The following is a 16,984-nucleotide window of genomic DNA, read 5'->3' as shown; positions in this document are numbered from 1 at the left end:
CCGTGTCTGATCTTCGAGGTTCAACCTTACTGGGTTCTTTTCTGAACCACATTTTTTCTGAATAAAGAAGTTAAACCTGTGTCTGAGCAGCTGCGGCGGGGCTAGAACCGCAGTGAGCTCCTCGCAGCTGCTGCTGCGCACCAGGGGAGCCCACGCTGAGCCGCAGCCCCAGCCTCTCTGCGCCCAGCCTCGCCACCCCATTTTCCCGCTAAAAGAAAATTTTAAGACGGGCGCAATGGCTCACGCCTGTAATCCCAGTACTTTGAGAGGCCAAGGCGGGTGATCACCTAAGGTTGGGAGTTTGAGACCAGCCTGACTAACATGGAGAAACCCGTCTCTATGAAAAATACAAAATTAGCAGGGCTTGGTGGTGCATGCCTGCAATCCCAGCTACTTGGGAGGCTGAGGCAGGAGAATCGTTTGAACCAGGGAGGCGGAGATTGCAGGGAGCTGAGATGGTGTCATTGCACTCCAGCCAGGGAAACAAGATCAAAACTCCGTTTCCAAAAAAAAAAAAAAAATTTTAGTACCTTCATTCGATATCCCAGGGATTATATTGTTTTACTCCAGCAAAAAGACTTCTGGAAACACTGCTATCAGTGGAGCCACCACCTAAGTAAGCTTACAATAATTTATCATCCTCCAAAATTCATCCATCTTTTGTACACAGTTCGTATTAATTTGCTGTTACTGACATAGCAAAATGTCAGTCCACTGACTGGTGGCTTAAACAATATTAATTTATTTTCTCAAAGTTCTGGTGGCTAGAAGTCCAAGATCAAGGTGTCAGCAGGTTTGGTTCCTCTGAGTCCTCTCTCCTTGGCTTGCAGTTGGCAGCCTTCTTCCCATGCCCTCACATGGTCTTTCCTCTGTGTATGTACATTCCTCGTGTCCCTTTGTGTGTCCAAATTCCCCGTTTTTACAAAGATACTACTCAGATTGGATTAGGGCCCATTTTAATGGCCTCATTTTAACTTAATCCCCTCTTTAAAGGCCCTGTCTCCAAAAACAGTCATATTCTAAGGCACTAGGGGTTATGGGTTCAACATATAAATTTTAGGGGGACACAGTGCCACAATGTAACCCATAATAGAGGTCAGACAGGTAAGATACATGTAGTTGTGATGGAAACCAACTCTGGATCCTTCAAGTCTTTGATCCTGTACTAACTGCAGCAGTCATTCCAAGGATGTGGTATTGCTGTGCTTTTCTGTTTTGGTGGATTTCTGCTTGACTTTCCTACTTAAAAGTCCCAGCTCCATGAGTTAGGAAACTAATATGGTAATGCTGCTAGATGCATTCTATATTTCTATCAATTTTGCTTTCAGAAATGGGGGGCATATAGAGTGAATGTGTGTGGGAGAAAGAGAGAGACAGACAGAAGGAAGGAAGAGAGATTTTTAGCATTTAATTACATTTAAATGTAACTAATTTTAAATTAACTTTTTGAGTTTAAATTTTTTTCAAATTAAAAAGTTTAATGTTTTTCATTTTTTAATTTTAAAATGTAATTATAATTTTGGAGTGAATGGTTTTATATCATTTGTTGATCTCTCTCAACATTGGGCAATCAATACTTATATTTGTGTTAAGTAACATTTTATAATTTATATAACATATTTTTCATCTTAAAAATAATTACGGTCAAAGATTTTGTAAAATAGTTTTTTTAAAAACAATTTTGTGGCTGGGCGCGGTGGTTCATGTCTGTAATCCCAGCACTTTGGGAGGCCGAGGCGTGTGGATCACAAGGTCAGGAGATCGAGACCATCCTGGCTAACAAGGTGAAACCCCGTCGCTACTAAAAATACAAAAAATAAGCCGGGCGTGTGGCAGGCGCCTCTAGTCCCAGCTACTCGGGAGGCTGAGAAGGCAGGAGAATGGCGTGAACCTGGGAAGCGGAGCTTGCCGTGAGCCGAGATCACGCCACTGTACTCCAGCCTGGGCGACAGAGTGAGACTCCATCTGGAAAAAAAGAAAAAAAAATTTGTTTTGGAGTTATCAAAAAGATTCACATTTTTTAAAATCCAAAAATTATAGGAAAGAACCAGGTTCAGTAAACCCATTTTCAACAGGTAATAAAAATGAAAAGGAGATACTAATGCTGTTAGGATTTTGAGATGCACAATGCAGACGTCAGGTTCAGGGTGGCTTTGTCTTTATTAGTCAGCATTTGCATCTAGGAAAAGTTTCACATGATTAAATCAAGAGATGCAATACACTCAGGCTTTTCATGAAATTGACATCATTATTACAAATGGTGCTCATTTGAGGCAACTGTGACATTATGCAATGAGAAACATCTGTCCCTTTCCCTCTCAGGTCCCCATGGTGGACTAGGTTCATGATTACAGCCACCTTTAGGATTAAATACACAAAAGCCTTACTCTATATCTGCCCCTTTGACTTTAACATAGTTCTCAAAAAGAAGTGCAATAAACTTTTATTCTTTCTTGATTAGATGGAGTTACAATTGCCAAAATAAAAATCCAAGGTCCAATTCTGGTTTTAAAACTAGAAAAGGAAAAAATGTTATTATCAGTAATGACTTTGGGAAGAATTCTTTAACACACAGTAAGGGTGAGTTCTTTTGGAAACAACTGTATTCTATGTTTATACATATTTATATATAAAAGGTGTCCTCATTGGGGGAGGGGGGTGCTGATGCCACCAAGTTCCTTTGAAGCCTTTTCTCCCCCACTGCCAATGCCCGAGGGGAAGGAGTCTTCAATGGCGGCTCAATCTAGCTCTTGCGTTTAGACTTGGATCTCATTCCAATTTAGGCTTTTCTTTCTCTTCTTCCATACCTAGAAATACAGGCAAAGTGTTTTATTTGAGCATCAGATTAAACCACAAGCAGTTTGTTTAATCTGGCTTGCTAACACTACTCACACATCCACTCATCTGCCCTCACTTCTCCCATTCACCCTCCTGACACACCCCCTATTCCCTCCTAGCTAAGAAGGAAAGCCATGCACAACTTTCTCCAGAAACATCCTCAGTGACCTCTCTTCCCCACCCTTTCCACAGAATCAGGACACAGCATCTCTGGGACACACCCAGCTCCTATGGCCTCTGGGAGACAAGGCTCAAGTTGATTCATGACTTGCTGAGTTTGCATGGAAATCCCAGCTAGACTGCTTTTTAAACCAGCTTCTGGCAACATGAGGTGTGCAACTCATGAGTTTCAAACAGACTTCATTTATTTTTACTTTAGTCCTGTCTCTTCCTAAGGCAAGGACTTTGGATTTTAAAAAGCCATGCTTTTTTTTTTTCTTGTTTTCTTTTTAAAGTTCATAGAGAGTTTATTAGCCATAAGAGCTGTTTATTTCCATACTCATGAATCTTAAACTGCAATTCTCTCTCTATTCAACCCAATCCTGGTAGAATCATGTTTTTCTTCCTGAAGGACTTGTATGTACTGGACCAGTAAGAACCTTTGCCTATTGTCTGTAGAGAATAGTCGATGATGTTTCATGTTCCTGAAGATGAAAATGTTCATCATTTTTAGGAATTATAGTTAAATCTGGCAAGTGCTTCTTGCTTTTTTCTTTTTCTTGTACCTAAACATTTTTTGAATCATACCAAATTCTCAGTTTCTTTGTTTCAATAGCAAAAATGAAACAAAATAACTTAAAATACCACTTTGCCGGTTTTGTTAGTATTCTTTCATAAATTGCAAGCTTTCTGAGGGTAGGGCCCTTCCCTATTTTGTTCCCCAGCACCTAACATAGTGTGTGTGTCTCATTGCAGGAGCTCAATTAATCTTTGCTGAATAAAATTAATAAGCAATGAACACAGAGAAGACCTCAGAAGCCTGGACTAGTGGAAAGCAGTAGAACAAAATATGGGACTCCACAATATGAAAATTATAAAATTTAACCCCAGAGGGTCATAATGTTAGGGCTTACAATAGGAAGGACTTCCCCACCACATAACCCCAGCTCCTGGTATATGTTTTGTGCTGTCAGAGTAGTGGTGGTGGAATGTGGGTAACGTGCTCTGAACGAATGTCCCCAGATGATCTTTTATGTTTGGTTTTCATGGCTAAGGAACTGGCAGAGATCTGGAGCACTTTTTCCAAAGGCCTTCTCAGAAATCCTATGAAGGAAAACTTCAAATTGAGGAGTAAGGACATCTGACGGGAGGAGGAACAGGTTTGAAGGCAAGAAGGTACAACACGCCTTCGTTGTTGGGTAACCACGGAAAGAAGAAAACAGCACAGATTCAGCTCAAACAGCACATGTGTCTTGAACCTCAGCTCTGTCCATATTCCCTCTCCTGTGGAGAAGCTATCAGGGGCTAAGAGCAGTTTGCTTTTCTTTTTAAAGTCTGTTTTTTCCAAAGCGTTCTCCTGCAGATGGGTTGACTTGGCAGCAGTGCTGGAATCTTCAAAAGCACGGGTGGAGAACGGGGCGGGGTATTCATTGACCTAGAGAGGGAAAATGGCTTCCCACCTACTTTAGTTTGGCAGCTGTGAGGTAGACAGAAAAAATTAGACAGCTGTAAATAATGTTTGCAAGAACCAGAGATAAAATTTCCAGGCAAAGGGCAGGAAGAAACCTATCGCAAAGCGGAGGCAGGATACACTTTTGGGACCAGAGGGGACAAGACTGCAGGGCGCTGAGGGAGTCAGTCACATGCCCTTCCTGCAGGCCGGTGGAGGGCTCCACCAGGGGGCAGTGCTGGGACATCGCTAGACCTGGATGGGCCTGGGCGGAAATGACCTGCACGGGTAGCTAGAGGAGAAGAGGTGCAGGTTTCTGCACACATAGACGTCTCTTGTCTCCCCGCTTGCCTACTTTCTCTGTCCTCACACCAACCTTTTGGTTTTGAAAAGACTCATTTCTGGTCTTACAAAATGTAGCTTTAGTAAGACTGGTCAGATATACCAAAATTGGGACAAAGTCTTAGCTTAAGTAAAGAAATATTTCAGCTGTGAATTGTGGCCCGCCCCCCCCCGCTCCACACCGCCAAACTACTACATCGAAGTGCTTAACTCTCAGTACCTCAGATTGGGAGAGAATGCCAAGGGTGTGGCTGGACAGCCATGTGCTAATGAAATTAGGTACGTGACTCACGGATCCAATCAACCTCCACAGTAGATGCCAGAAATAGAGAGGTGGTTATCTGAAAAAGATCCGCGGAGTGCCCTCTTGTCTGACTGCTTGGACCCCCATGACTTGCATGAGAGGCCAATAAGGTTTTTGAGAATTTTATACCAGCAGAAACATTGACAGCATGGACTGAAAGGGACAGAGACAGGGTGAAATGAAGGACCAATGGCTTCAAAGATGGTTCAGCGACTGGCTCCTCCTTGGTTGTAGAGGGTGGAACTATTGCCCAGGGCTGTGGGGGTGGGGCTCCTGTGACCCTGTGCCTGGAAGGCAGGGCTATGCATCCCCTCCCCTGTGAGCCCTGAGGACAGAACATCTAGCCAAAGAGGATTATTTTCAAGCCTTAAAATGGAATGGAATTTCCCCCGCTAGCTTCAGACTTGCTTGGGAACCATGATTCTTTCTTTTTTTTTCCCCCTGCAACTTCTCCCTTACGGAATGGGAATGTATATTCTATGCCTGTCCCACCATTCTGTTTTGGAAGCAGATAACTTTTTGTCTGGTTTCCCAGGTTCACACACAGCTAGAGAACAATTTTGCTTCAGGATGACTCATACCCTGAGTGTCATGCATACCCAATTTTATGATATTTAAGATGAGATTTTGGACTTGAGAGTTGATGTTTGAAAGACGTTTGAGGTTGTTGGGATGGAATATTTTCATTGGGTGAAGGACATGTATTCTGGTGGGGAGAGAGCGAAGTATTATGAGCTGAACTCTGTCCCCCACTTCCAAATTCATATGCTGAAATCCTAACCCCCAGGATGTGGTTTTAAAGTCAGAATGTGACTTTACTTGGAGATAAGTATTTACAAATGAGGTCATCAGGGTGGGCCCTAATCAAATACAACTGGTATCCTTATACAAAGGGGAAATTTGGAGACTGGACTGAACATCAGTTAGAAGGCACTGGCTCTGCCATCACCTGTTCTGGAGGGTCACTTAAGATTTTGGGGCCTCAGTTACTTTTGGTGACAGGAAAGGGTCAGTTTCGATGATTTCCAATCTCTCTTTCAGCAGTAAGATTCTGCAATAATGTGATTTTTATCTTGAAGTTGTAGCTAACGTAAGTTACCCAAGTAGACAGAATTGAGCTATTAAAAACCATTATGGAAAAAGGAGGGTGGCTCCAATGCAATCCTCCTTCTTCTTGGGGGATTGTATAGTAACTGATGTGAAATAATCAGGATTGTAGTACTGTACTCCCATGTCCTCAATTCATCCTAACACACTGCTTTTAGTGAGTAGTTTTTGACTCAACAGCTAACAGAATCAGGCAGCTAATGTGACTGAGTAAAGTGGCCAGGTGAGAACGAGGGAAAGTTAGTCATCTAAAGCGGATAACTGATACTCAATTCTTTTTTCTTTTCTTTCTGTTTTTTTTTTTTTTCTGAGAGTTTCACTCTGTGGCTCAGGATGGAGTGTGGTGGCACAATCTTGGCTCACTGCAACCTCTGCCTCCAGGTTGAAGCGATTCTCGTGCCTTAGCCTCCCAAGTAGCTGAGATTACAGGCGTGTACGCCCGGCTCATTTTTGTATGTTTAGTAGAGATGGAGTTTCGCAATGTTGGCCAGACTGGTCTTGAACTCCTGGGCTCAAGTGATCTGCCCACCTTAGCCTCCCAAAGTTCTAAGATTACAGGTGTAAGCCACCGTGCCCAGCCAAGGGATAACTGATACTCTATTCTAAACCATTGTCACCAGAATAGAACAGTGGGCTCTGTGTTTCCAGATCTTAAAATATTTCCTAAGAAGCTGAAAATCTGGCCTTCATGTGAAATCTCCTTTTTTTTTTTTTTTTTTTTGAGATGGAGTCTTGTTCTGTTGCCAGGCTGGGGTGCAGTGGCACGATCTCAGCTCACTGCAACCTCTGCCTCCTGGGTTCAAGCAGTTCTCCTGCCTCAGCCTCCCAAGTACCTGGGACTACAGGCACACGCCACCATGCCTGGCTAATTTTTGTATTTTTAGTAGAGATGGGATTTCACCATGTTGGCCAGGATGGTCTCCATCTCTTGACCTCGTGATCCACCTGCCTCAGTCTCCCAAAGTGCCGGGATTACAGGCATGAGCCACTGCACCCAGCCGAAATCACCCAATTTTAAAATACTGATTCAAAAACAAAAATTCCACGATGTAGGCCTAACAGAACTTGATAGGTAGAAGTTGGGGGAGGCCAGCAGTTTGTGACCCCTCTTGTAAATGAGGATGATACTTACTTGGCACAAAACATCTGTCTTTGTGGAACTAACTAGATGGTCCTAGGTACATAAACTTAATTTTCATATCTAAAATGAATTTTTTAAAAAAGTTAGTCAATCTTATGTTACTTAAAAGAATGGCATAAATTAAACAAATCATTCAAAAAACCTTAATTTCATTATTCATTTTTAACTCCTCATTCAAAGCTGCTAAAAAGCAGTATTCTATTAATGTAGAGTGGATATTTCTCTCTAGTGGTTTTCAGGTCATCCTCTCATAGAAGTAGTAGAACTGTGGCCAAATGACTGTCAAATCAATCAAGTCAACTGTAAGCAGGTACTTAAGTACTTCCTGAATAACATATATTGGACACATTCGTTTAAGTTTAAATACAGCTTTTCTCCCAAGAAGCTGAGAAAGGTTTATATTTTGTTCTCAAAATATTTTTGTCAAGTAACTAAATACTTCTGTAAATTAATGGAGAAAGATCACTATTTCCACTGAACAGGTGGAACATTATTAAAAGATTAGTGTCTTGTTCCCCAAGCTGTGGCCTGAACAGAATTAAAAATGTTGATACTTTTTCTAATAGAACATTGATTAAAATCAAAAGCTGATGAGAAAAGAAACCCTCAAATTCCTCTGCGCCATTTAACATTGGCTAATACCCTGACACATACAATCTTGGAGGATCCACACACACAAAAGTCTGATTCAGTAACCATGCACAGTAACCATGCACTCACTGTGCTTTATTTGTCTGATTCCACTGAGCTCCTGGCAGGGTGTCTGGCACAAAGCAGGGTGCTCAATGTCTGTGTCACAGAGTCCATTTACTGGGGATGTCTAGAATGCTGTGATTGTGTCAGAGGAAAGAGCCAGGGCTTCCTAAAATCTCCAAACCATCTTGCCTTTGGATGTATTTTCATGCAGGACTCAATCACTACATGTCTGTGCTGGCGCTTTTTCCACCTTTCAATTTTTATGTTATTGTACATACACTTTGGACAGGTTTTGCACAGCTTGGATAAGATTACGTGCCTTGCCAAGATGGAGGCTCTGCCATAAATGGAAACAAAAGAGAAATCAAATCACAGGTTAAAAGAGTTTTTCCAGCCACGAAATATTATCTTTTACTGCTTGTAGCTCTTTGCCACTTTCAGATTTTCCGTGACAGCCACTGGTGAGTCAAGGTGGCCGGAGCATCGCACACTGCTTAGATAGAGCTCTAGCAGAATGGTAGTGAGACCTCTCCCAGGTGACTGCACCCACATAGAAAGTGGAGATCTGGGTGACTTTAAAGGAGATTGGTTACATTTAATAATGTATCTGTTTAATTTGAGGTCCCTTTAGCTAACTAAGGCAGCATTGTGTTGTTAATGAGGACAAATTTCCCTAATATATATTTTTTGCTAACACTACATTTTTCCCTATAAAATTTTATAGACATGCCTCTTTCCTCTTTAGATTTGGAGGTTTTACTAGCTAACAAGACCAAGTGACTAGTAAACCTTTCAGGTAACTGTCAGCAGCTCTTAAATTCATATTGTAGTTTTAAAAATGGAGCTCTTTATAGGAGATCCTGTGTGAAGGCTAAAAGAAGAGGCTACAGTGGAATTTTCCCTCAGTCTCTGCATAGACTGTTGCCGGCAGTAATTCTCTTGTTTTATGTTCCCTCAGACAATACTTACTTTTCTGTGTATCCCAGATATAGTTGTTCAGAACTTCTCCCAGCAGGTACAGGAAGTTCATTAAGATGGTTGTAGACCCAAAGAAGATGATTCTGGCTCCTGGGCCAATGTGTTCCAGGAAAGGGTACACCCACATGCCAGTTACATGATGCACCCAGCACACCCTGCAAAAGAATCGGAAAGGAGACAAGGACAGGAGTCACTCTTATGGCAGGCATCAAAGCTGCTATGATGCAAATATACACTCCCTCACTCTCCCCATGCTTCAGCATTTGCCAGTCTCAAGTTCGCTTCTGATACTCAGGAGCTACTGGAAACTTGGTTGTTGTTTATTTTCATTTACTTTTTATTCTGAAATAATTTTAGACTCACAGAAGAAGCACAACACACTCAGCTTCCCCTCATGTTAACATCTTGTATAATCCTGGGACAATTGACTAAAATTAAAAAATTAACATTGATATGACAGTACTAAATTATAGGCTTTATTCAGAATTTCCCAGTATTCCTGTGAATGTCCTTTCTCTGTTCCAGGATCCAATCCAGGACCCCATGTGGTCTTCAGTCTTCACATCTCCGCAGTCTCATACTCTGGCAGTTTCTCAGTCTCTACTTGTCTTTGATGATATTTGAAGGGTATTTGAAATGGCTGACTTTATTAACACTATTAAACAATCTGGTCACGTATTTGAAATGGTTGACTTTATTAACGCTGTTCAACAATCTTTTAAATCTCTTCTTTACAGAATGAGACAATATGGCATTGGGCAACCACAGGAGAATAAGACCTAGGTGAGTATGTGCCAGATACCTTGCCATATGGCCTTCCAACTAGACACCAACACTCATGCCATATGCTGGCACAACCATGCATACCCTAGCAGGTACCAGCTTCCCACTCCTCTGATCTTCAGATGTGACATTGATTTCATTTTTTTTCCTATTTTACATTCTTACTTAATCATTCTCTTTGTGTTCCAGAAATATTTTTGACTCAGTGGGAATAGTAACATCATGAATTGCCACTGCTTTCAAAAGTTTAGTTAGAATATCGGCTCCATTGGCTTGGTCCTGACATGACTGCTTACAGCTGTTTTCCAAACATTCTTGAGTTCATTCCTTTATAAACTGTTGGCAATTGTGAAGACTAAATAAAATACAGATAACTCTATTGCATTGGGAATAAAGATGACTTTTCATACTTATGTGTTCTGAGGTCATTTTTCTTATCCTTGGCTTCACTCTAAGTGGTTTATCTACATATAAATATTACTGGCAGGGTGCAGTGGCTCACACCTGTAATCTCAGCACTTTCGGAGGCTGAGGAGGGTGGGTCACCTGAGGTCAGGAGTTCAAGACCAGCCTGGCCAACATGGCGAAACCCCATCTCTATTAAAAATACCAAAATTAGCTGGGCGTGGTGGTGCGCGCCTGTAATCCCAGCTACTCGGGAGGCTGAGGCACAAGCATCACTTGACCCTGGGAGGCAGAGGTTGCAGTGAGCTGAGATCACACCACTGCACTCCAGCCTGGGCGACAAAGTGAGACTTGGTCTCAAAATGATAATAATAATAATAATAATAATAATAATAAACATTACCTACACATGTACCTCATTTTTGGCAGGAAACCTGGGGATCTATACCTGAGAACCTACATTATCAATGAGGGTGAGATCCCCCCTCCTCTTGCAGGTGAAAATTCATTCTGGGGTTGGTGGTAAAACAATTTTGCACTTTTTATGTAGAAAGCACAGATACACACACACACACACATACACACACACACACACATATATACACACACACAGATGTACATATATGTATACAGAAACACATCAGTAGGTGAACAAACAATCAAATGTGGCATATGCATGCAATGGAATATTACTCAGCCATAAAGAGGAGTAAAATGTTGATACATGCTACAACATGGATGGACCTTGAAAACATTATGCTAAGCAAAATAAGCCAGACACAGGTCACATATTGTATGTGATTCCACTTATATGAGGTACCTAGAATAGGCAATTTCACAGAGACAGAAAGCATGGTATCTATCAGTTACCAGGGACTCGGGGGAGTGGAGAATAGGGAGTTATTGTTTAACGGGAACAGAGTTTATGTGGGGGGATGATGAGAAAATTTTGGGTATAGATACTGGTGATGGTTACACAATGTTGTAAATACATTTAAGGACATTAAATAGTATACTTGCAAATAGCTAAAATGACAAATATTACGTTATGTATATTTTAGCACAATAAAAAATGTTCCTGTGGTGGAAATTAGGGAAAAAAAACATGTCTACAAAGGTTCCTTGGTAGAGGGAAGTAGTATGAAAGAAAGATTGAGGAATAATCTTACAGCAAAGAGGCATTCTCTAGGTCCGTCCAGGTCAGTCTGATTCACTGTCCAAACAAAAATATTTGTATCAAAAAAAGAGGCCATGTTAGTCCAAAGATTCTGTTAGAAAAGCTGAAGCAGTTGTGAGAATCAGCAGAAATTAAATGGTTAGAACTACCCTGTGGGATTCTGAGATATCATATTGTTTGTCCATAAATTAGAAGCAGTTTCATCATTCTGACATTGTCTTAAATAATGTAAGGAAGGTGCTGTGTACCCATCAAATGGTTTATTAATTTCCATGGAGAGAATATGCAATATTCCCCCAATTTAATACCATTAAGCTGTAATTGATGTTGCAAATCAACTTATAAAATTTTAATCAGTCTGTGCTACAGGGTGTTTGCACTGGAGCAGTCGGATGGATCTGGATTAAATGTGAGTCAGGCCATGCCACTATTCTGCTCAAAACTTGCTTCCTCTCCCACTCAGAGTAAAAGCCAGAGTCCCTAGATGGTTCTTCAAGGCCCTACCCCGCACTTTTCTGATTTAATCTCCTGTTATTCTCCCCATCGTTCCCCGCCACTCCAGCCCATCAACTCCTTGGTGTTCCTCGAACACTCTAAGCTCTCTCTGCCTCCAGGCTTTTGTATTATTCCCCTGCCCAGAACAATACTCCTCACCACCCCCACAGCATCCCCTTGGGCTCCCTTGTGTCCTTCGGGTTTTCACTCAAATGTCACCTTTCCAGTGATGTCTTCCCTGGCCACTGTATCTAAAAATTGCAACCTCTACCCTCAAACTCTCTATTCTTTCATCCTTTATTTTTTCTCCCAGCCATATAATATACTCTACTTATTTTTATTTGTCTGTTTATTGTCTATTCAATGAGCAAAGGAATTTTGTCCAATTATGTTCATTGCTGTATTCTGTGGTTCTTGGAGCAGTATCTGGCAGAGTATGCACTCAATAACTATTTGTTGAATTAATAATCTAATGAAGGAATATAAACAGCAACATCTCTTTATTGAGCCATTACTATATGGCAGACACTTCGCCAATAACTTATGAACTTTTTTTAATCTCAAAAAAAATCTCTAAAATCTTTATGCTTTTTGTCACTACATTTAATTTAAGTCAGGAGTAGGGAAACCTTTTCTGTAAAGAACCAGATAGTAAATATTCCCATATGGTCTCGATCACAACTACTCAACTCCGCCATTGTAGTGCAAAAGCAGCCATAGACAATATGTAAACGAGTGTGGATGTGTTCCAATAAAACTTTATTTATAGACACTGAAATTTGAATTAGATGTAATTTTCACATCATGAAATATTCATCTTTTGATTTTTTCAACTATTTAAAAATGTGAAAACCATTCTTAGCTTTTGAGTCATAAAACAAACAAACAAACAAAAATCCAGGTGGTGGGCTGGATTTGGCACACCGGCTGTCATCTGCTGACTACTTGTTTAAGTAGTTCTTTGTATTTCACAAAGTTCCTTCAGCACACAATGTCATCTAGTCTTCTCAGCAATTCTAGATATAGCATGGCATTCTCATCGTACTATTGTATGAATCAGAGCTTATAGGGTATAAATGAGACTATGTCAGAGCTGCCAATGTAATGTGAAATTCTCAGGTTTGCAACCTACGAGGCAGAGAAGCAGACAGCTCTTCTGAGTGTGGTGCTTATAAACATGAGATGTAATCTCCTTTACTTTGTACAACCACCCTATTAGGTATGATTATTCTCTTTAAACAGGTAAAGAAACTGAGATCAGACTAAAGAACTTATCATAAAACTGGCAAAGCTGGGAAAGAAGTGCACATCTGATTTCTTTTTTGCTGCATGGACTTGCTTCCCTAAATGAGGCATTCAATATTGTCTCCAAAATGGAATTGAGCATTTCTTGTTTGGTTTGGTTTTGTTTTCTTAACTTGTTAGGTCATCAAACCATCTCAGATAAAGAAATCCTGTTATTTGGGGTTTCACCTGGATCAGTGTGAATGATGCATCCACTTGTCTTAACAAGTTGTGCTTTCACCATTTGTTTCCTTTATTTTTATCAGGGCTCAATTCTCTGTACAAAGATGACTCGTGGCCTTGCCCATCTATCTGGAGAGTGCTTAGTTCTTGGCTGACTTTTAATTTTTCTCCTTCTAAGGTCTCCTTGTCTTAGTGATCAAATAACATATGCTTATGGTCATGGTACCAATTTTAATTTTAGCTTAAGAAATCAATAACCATGATATGTGTGCATACATATATATGCACATATTAGCATAATAAGATTTTTGGATGGTCTATTTATTAAATGTACCTCCAATTGTATTCACGTTTATGTACAATTAAAAAAATAACATTTATTCATGCCTCCTATCTGAGTGCTTTGTTACTCACAAATGATAAAAAGTAAATGGCTTCTATGAATGAATTAAATTACACATGTACCTTGAAACTGTGTACATCTATAATGCATCGATGAAAAAAAGTAAATGAGGCAGAGCTAATTCCTGTCCTCATGGAGTACAGTGTAATGAGAAATACAGATAATTAAGAATTACAAGTGTAGTCAGAATTAAGAAAGGGTAAGTGTAGGCGTGCCATGGGTACACAGGGATTATTCCCCAACTTTTTTTAAACCTCCCACTTGCCTTTAGTCTTTCTTTCTCTTGTGTATTTAACTTTCTTTCAAACCAATGTTTTTCATAGCTGATTAATATGTCCAGATGCCTTTCATTAAAGCACAACCAAAAGTTTCCAAATATTTCACAAGTACTACTCAAGTCTCTCCTCTTCAAAAGCAAACTTCTCCAATAAGTGGTCCAGATTCACTGACGCCATATCTGTACATTGTACTCACTTTCACCCACAGCAGTCTGGCATCTCTTCTTGCTATTCGACCAGAAGATACTGGTTTCTTTGACATCAATTTCTCCTGGTTTTCCTCCTACCACTTGGCTGTTCCTCTTCCCTTTGTCAGTGCACCCTTCACTACCCTACCACTAATTTTTGGATTTGCTTAAATCTTGGTTTCCAAACTGTTTTCTCTTATGCATTCTCAGTTGATGAGTTCATTCATGGCTATGACATCATGTTCACTACTTATACACAGGTATTTTACAAACTTATATCCTAACCCAGATCTCTCCTCTATTCTAGGCAGTTTATCAAACTGTTCTTAAGACATCTCATTTTGCCCATCTTAAAGATACCTCAAACTCAATATATCTAAAGACAAAATCATGTTCTTTCTCCCCAAACCTCCAGTATTTCTTATTTCTGCAAATAGTACTATCATTCATTCAGTTTTGTAACTCAAACATTGCAAGTTATCTTTGATACTTCCCTCTCTTTCATCACATTTAGTTAATCCATTATCTTTTTTTTTTACAATTTTATAACATTATTTGATGTATTTGACAATCAGCAGTTAGTTCTCACCCACATTGACTATCTGCAGATTTTTGAAAGTGGTAACAGGTACATAGGTAACTGAAGTATAGAGCTTATTTGGTGAATCTTCATCCTCAGAGTATTTTCTGGACAACCACACATGGTTACAGTATGGGACATTCCTTATTCCTTTGGCCCAGACAGTTTTGTTGGGCCTGGTATCAATGTGCACATCTGGAGTTCCCATCTCCTTCGTGGCAAATTTCCAGATCTCTTTGAGTGCCTGAGGGGCAGACTTCTTGAAGCCCACTCCATGGACGCGCTTGTGAATGTTGATGGTGTATCATCAACGAGGTCACTACCTTGTTGATGGCAGAATGGCCCTTTTTGTCTCGCCATCCTTCTTTGTGAGAACCATTCTGCCAGGCCCAAGTTGGAAAGGAAGAGCGTAGTGATTGTCCAATCCATTATCTTGTCTTATCAAGGTTACCCCTTACATCTCTCTAATATGTTGATTTTTCCCATGTGCATCACCAGCATCTTAATTTGTGTTAGAAGCATTTCTGTCTAGAGGATGATGATAGTTTCTAATTTGTCTCTACATCTATTTTTTCCTCCTTCCATGTCATCCTCACTGCTGCCAGAGTGATCTTTCCAAACCAGAAGTATGAACACACCATATCCCTGCTTTCAACATGTCAAAGGCCTCCCACTGACTTTTTGTTAGAGACCCAAACTTTCAACAAAGTCTAGAGTGCTCTTCATAGAGTGGCTTCTGTCTCTTTGGCCCCATCCCATATCTTGCTCCTGTTCCTCTTTGCATTCCTGTCACACTGGCTTTCATTTGGTTCCTTGATCATGTCATGTTCCCTCCTGCAATGTGGGTTTTCACATATTCTTTTTTCTGCCTGTACTGTTAGTTAGCCACCACTTAGAATAATTAGGTTATATGTATCCTTTCTATATTAGCTCAACTGGTACAATTGATCAATTACCACTTACTCCGGGAAAGTCTCCCCTGATCCATCAGATTGGGACAGATTTTTATAAGTTCTTATAGAACTAGGGCTCTCGTTCATTTTTAAAGCTCTTTTATTCATACTTAAATTTGAATATCTTTATTTAAATAATATGTTTCTCCCCCTCTACAGCGTAAGTTCAGTGGGGTGAGGGACTGTGTTTATTTTTACCTCTCCTTGGATCCTCAGCACTTATCAGAATGCCTGTCACACACTAGAAGAATGAATGAATGAATAAAGTAGCATTTAAACTGTGATAGAAAGGATAAGAATTCATTGAGTAAAGATGGGAGGAAAGAACTTTCTAGCCAAAAAAAGGCATGTCTAAAGAACTGAGAACAAGAGAACGCTCCCAGAAGTTCAAGAAGAGAACACTTTTGTTGTGATCAAGGAAGAGAGGGCAGAAGGAGCAGGCAGGTGCAAAACCATGGGTTGATTTTTAAGCCATGGTAAGAATTGTAGACTCCATCCTAGTGTGCAAATAGAAAGTCTCTGAAAATAAATAAATCTGAAATAGATCAGATTGAGCTGAACCAATTGTATCAGAAATGGTAGTGGCTAGGAGAGGAACAATAGCATTGGCAATGAAAATTAGCTGAAAGATTTAAGAACACTTAGACCAGTGTCTATCAAACTGTTGAGTCATGAGTGTGGTGTGCTGGAGATTGTCATGAGAGCTGGTTGTTAAATCTTTAGGTGGTTTGCAAGCTGGTTGGTCGGTAGCTTGAATTCAGCCATGGTGGGAATATTCACAGCAAGGATATGGGCAAATGCTACACATCAGGTATTCCCTCCCTTGCCTCCAGAAGACCTAGCTGGTTGTTAAACATTTGTCAGTAACTCACTGTTACTAGCATTTTAAAACAGTAACAGATGTGAACAGAAGAGAAAATATTACAGGGCCTTGCATATAATGATGATAAGAATTATTTTGTGAAACTTCTATTTCAGTTATGTGTGTATACCTGTAAAAGAAATTTGACAGGCACTGATTTAACAAATATAGTTAAGACAACATGGTGATTGATTAGATTTAGGCAATGAGGAAACTGAGATGAGTTAAGGATTAATCACAGATTCCTGGCTTGATTAGCAGGGTGGAAACAGCTGCCATTTCCTGAGAGAGGGAATGCTGTAAGGGAGCCTGTTTGAAGGGATGATGAGTTCAGTCTGGACATGTTGAGTTTGAGGTACCTGTAAAATATCCAAGTGG

At 40.3% G+C, this 16,984-nt stretch overlaps 1 protein-coding gene across 4 annotated transcripts in view; it reads right to left on the bottom strand.

Annotated features, from left to right (window-relative positions):
• Positions 1-16,984, bottom strand: part of AIG1 (androgen induced 1) — a 328,654-nt gene that overhangs the window by 38,641 nt on the left and 273,029 nt on the right. For 2 of the 4 annotated variants that reach the window (XM_016956404.4, XM_009452118.5), the window contains one exon: positions 9,007-9,170. In XM_016956404.4, coding sequence (XP_016811893.2) covers positions 9,007-9,170 — 164 coding nt within the window. Of the gene's footprint in view, positions 1-2,141; positions 2,808-8,061; positions 8,375-9,006; positions 9,171-16,984 lie in introns of those variants that run through there. The other 2 variants (XM_016956408.4, XM_054686368.2) reach the window with 2 other exon arrangements.

The sequence above is a fragment of the Pan troglodytes genome, chromosome 5 (assembly GCF_028858775.2).
Source record: "Pan troglodytes isolate AG18354 chromosome 5, NHGRI_mPanTro3-v2.0_pri, whole genome shotgun sequence".
Classification (NCBI taxonomy): Eukaryota; Metazoa; Chordata; class Mammalia; order Primates; family Hominidae; genus Pan; species Pan troglodytes.
The sequence above is the reverse complement of the archived record's forward strand: the minus strand, read 5'-3'. Positions and strand labels throughout refer to the sequence as shown.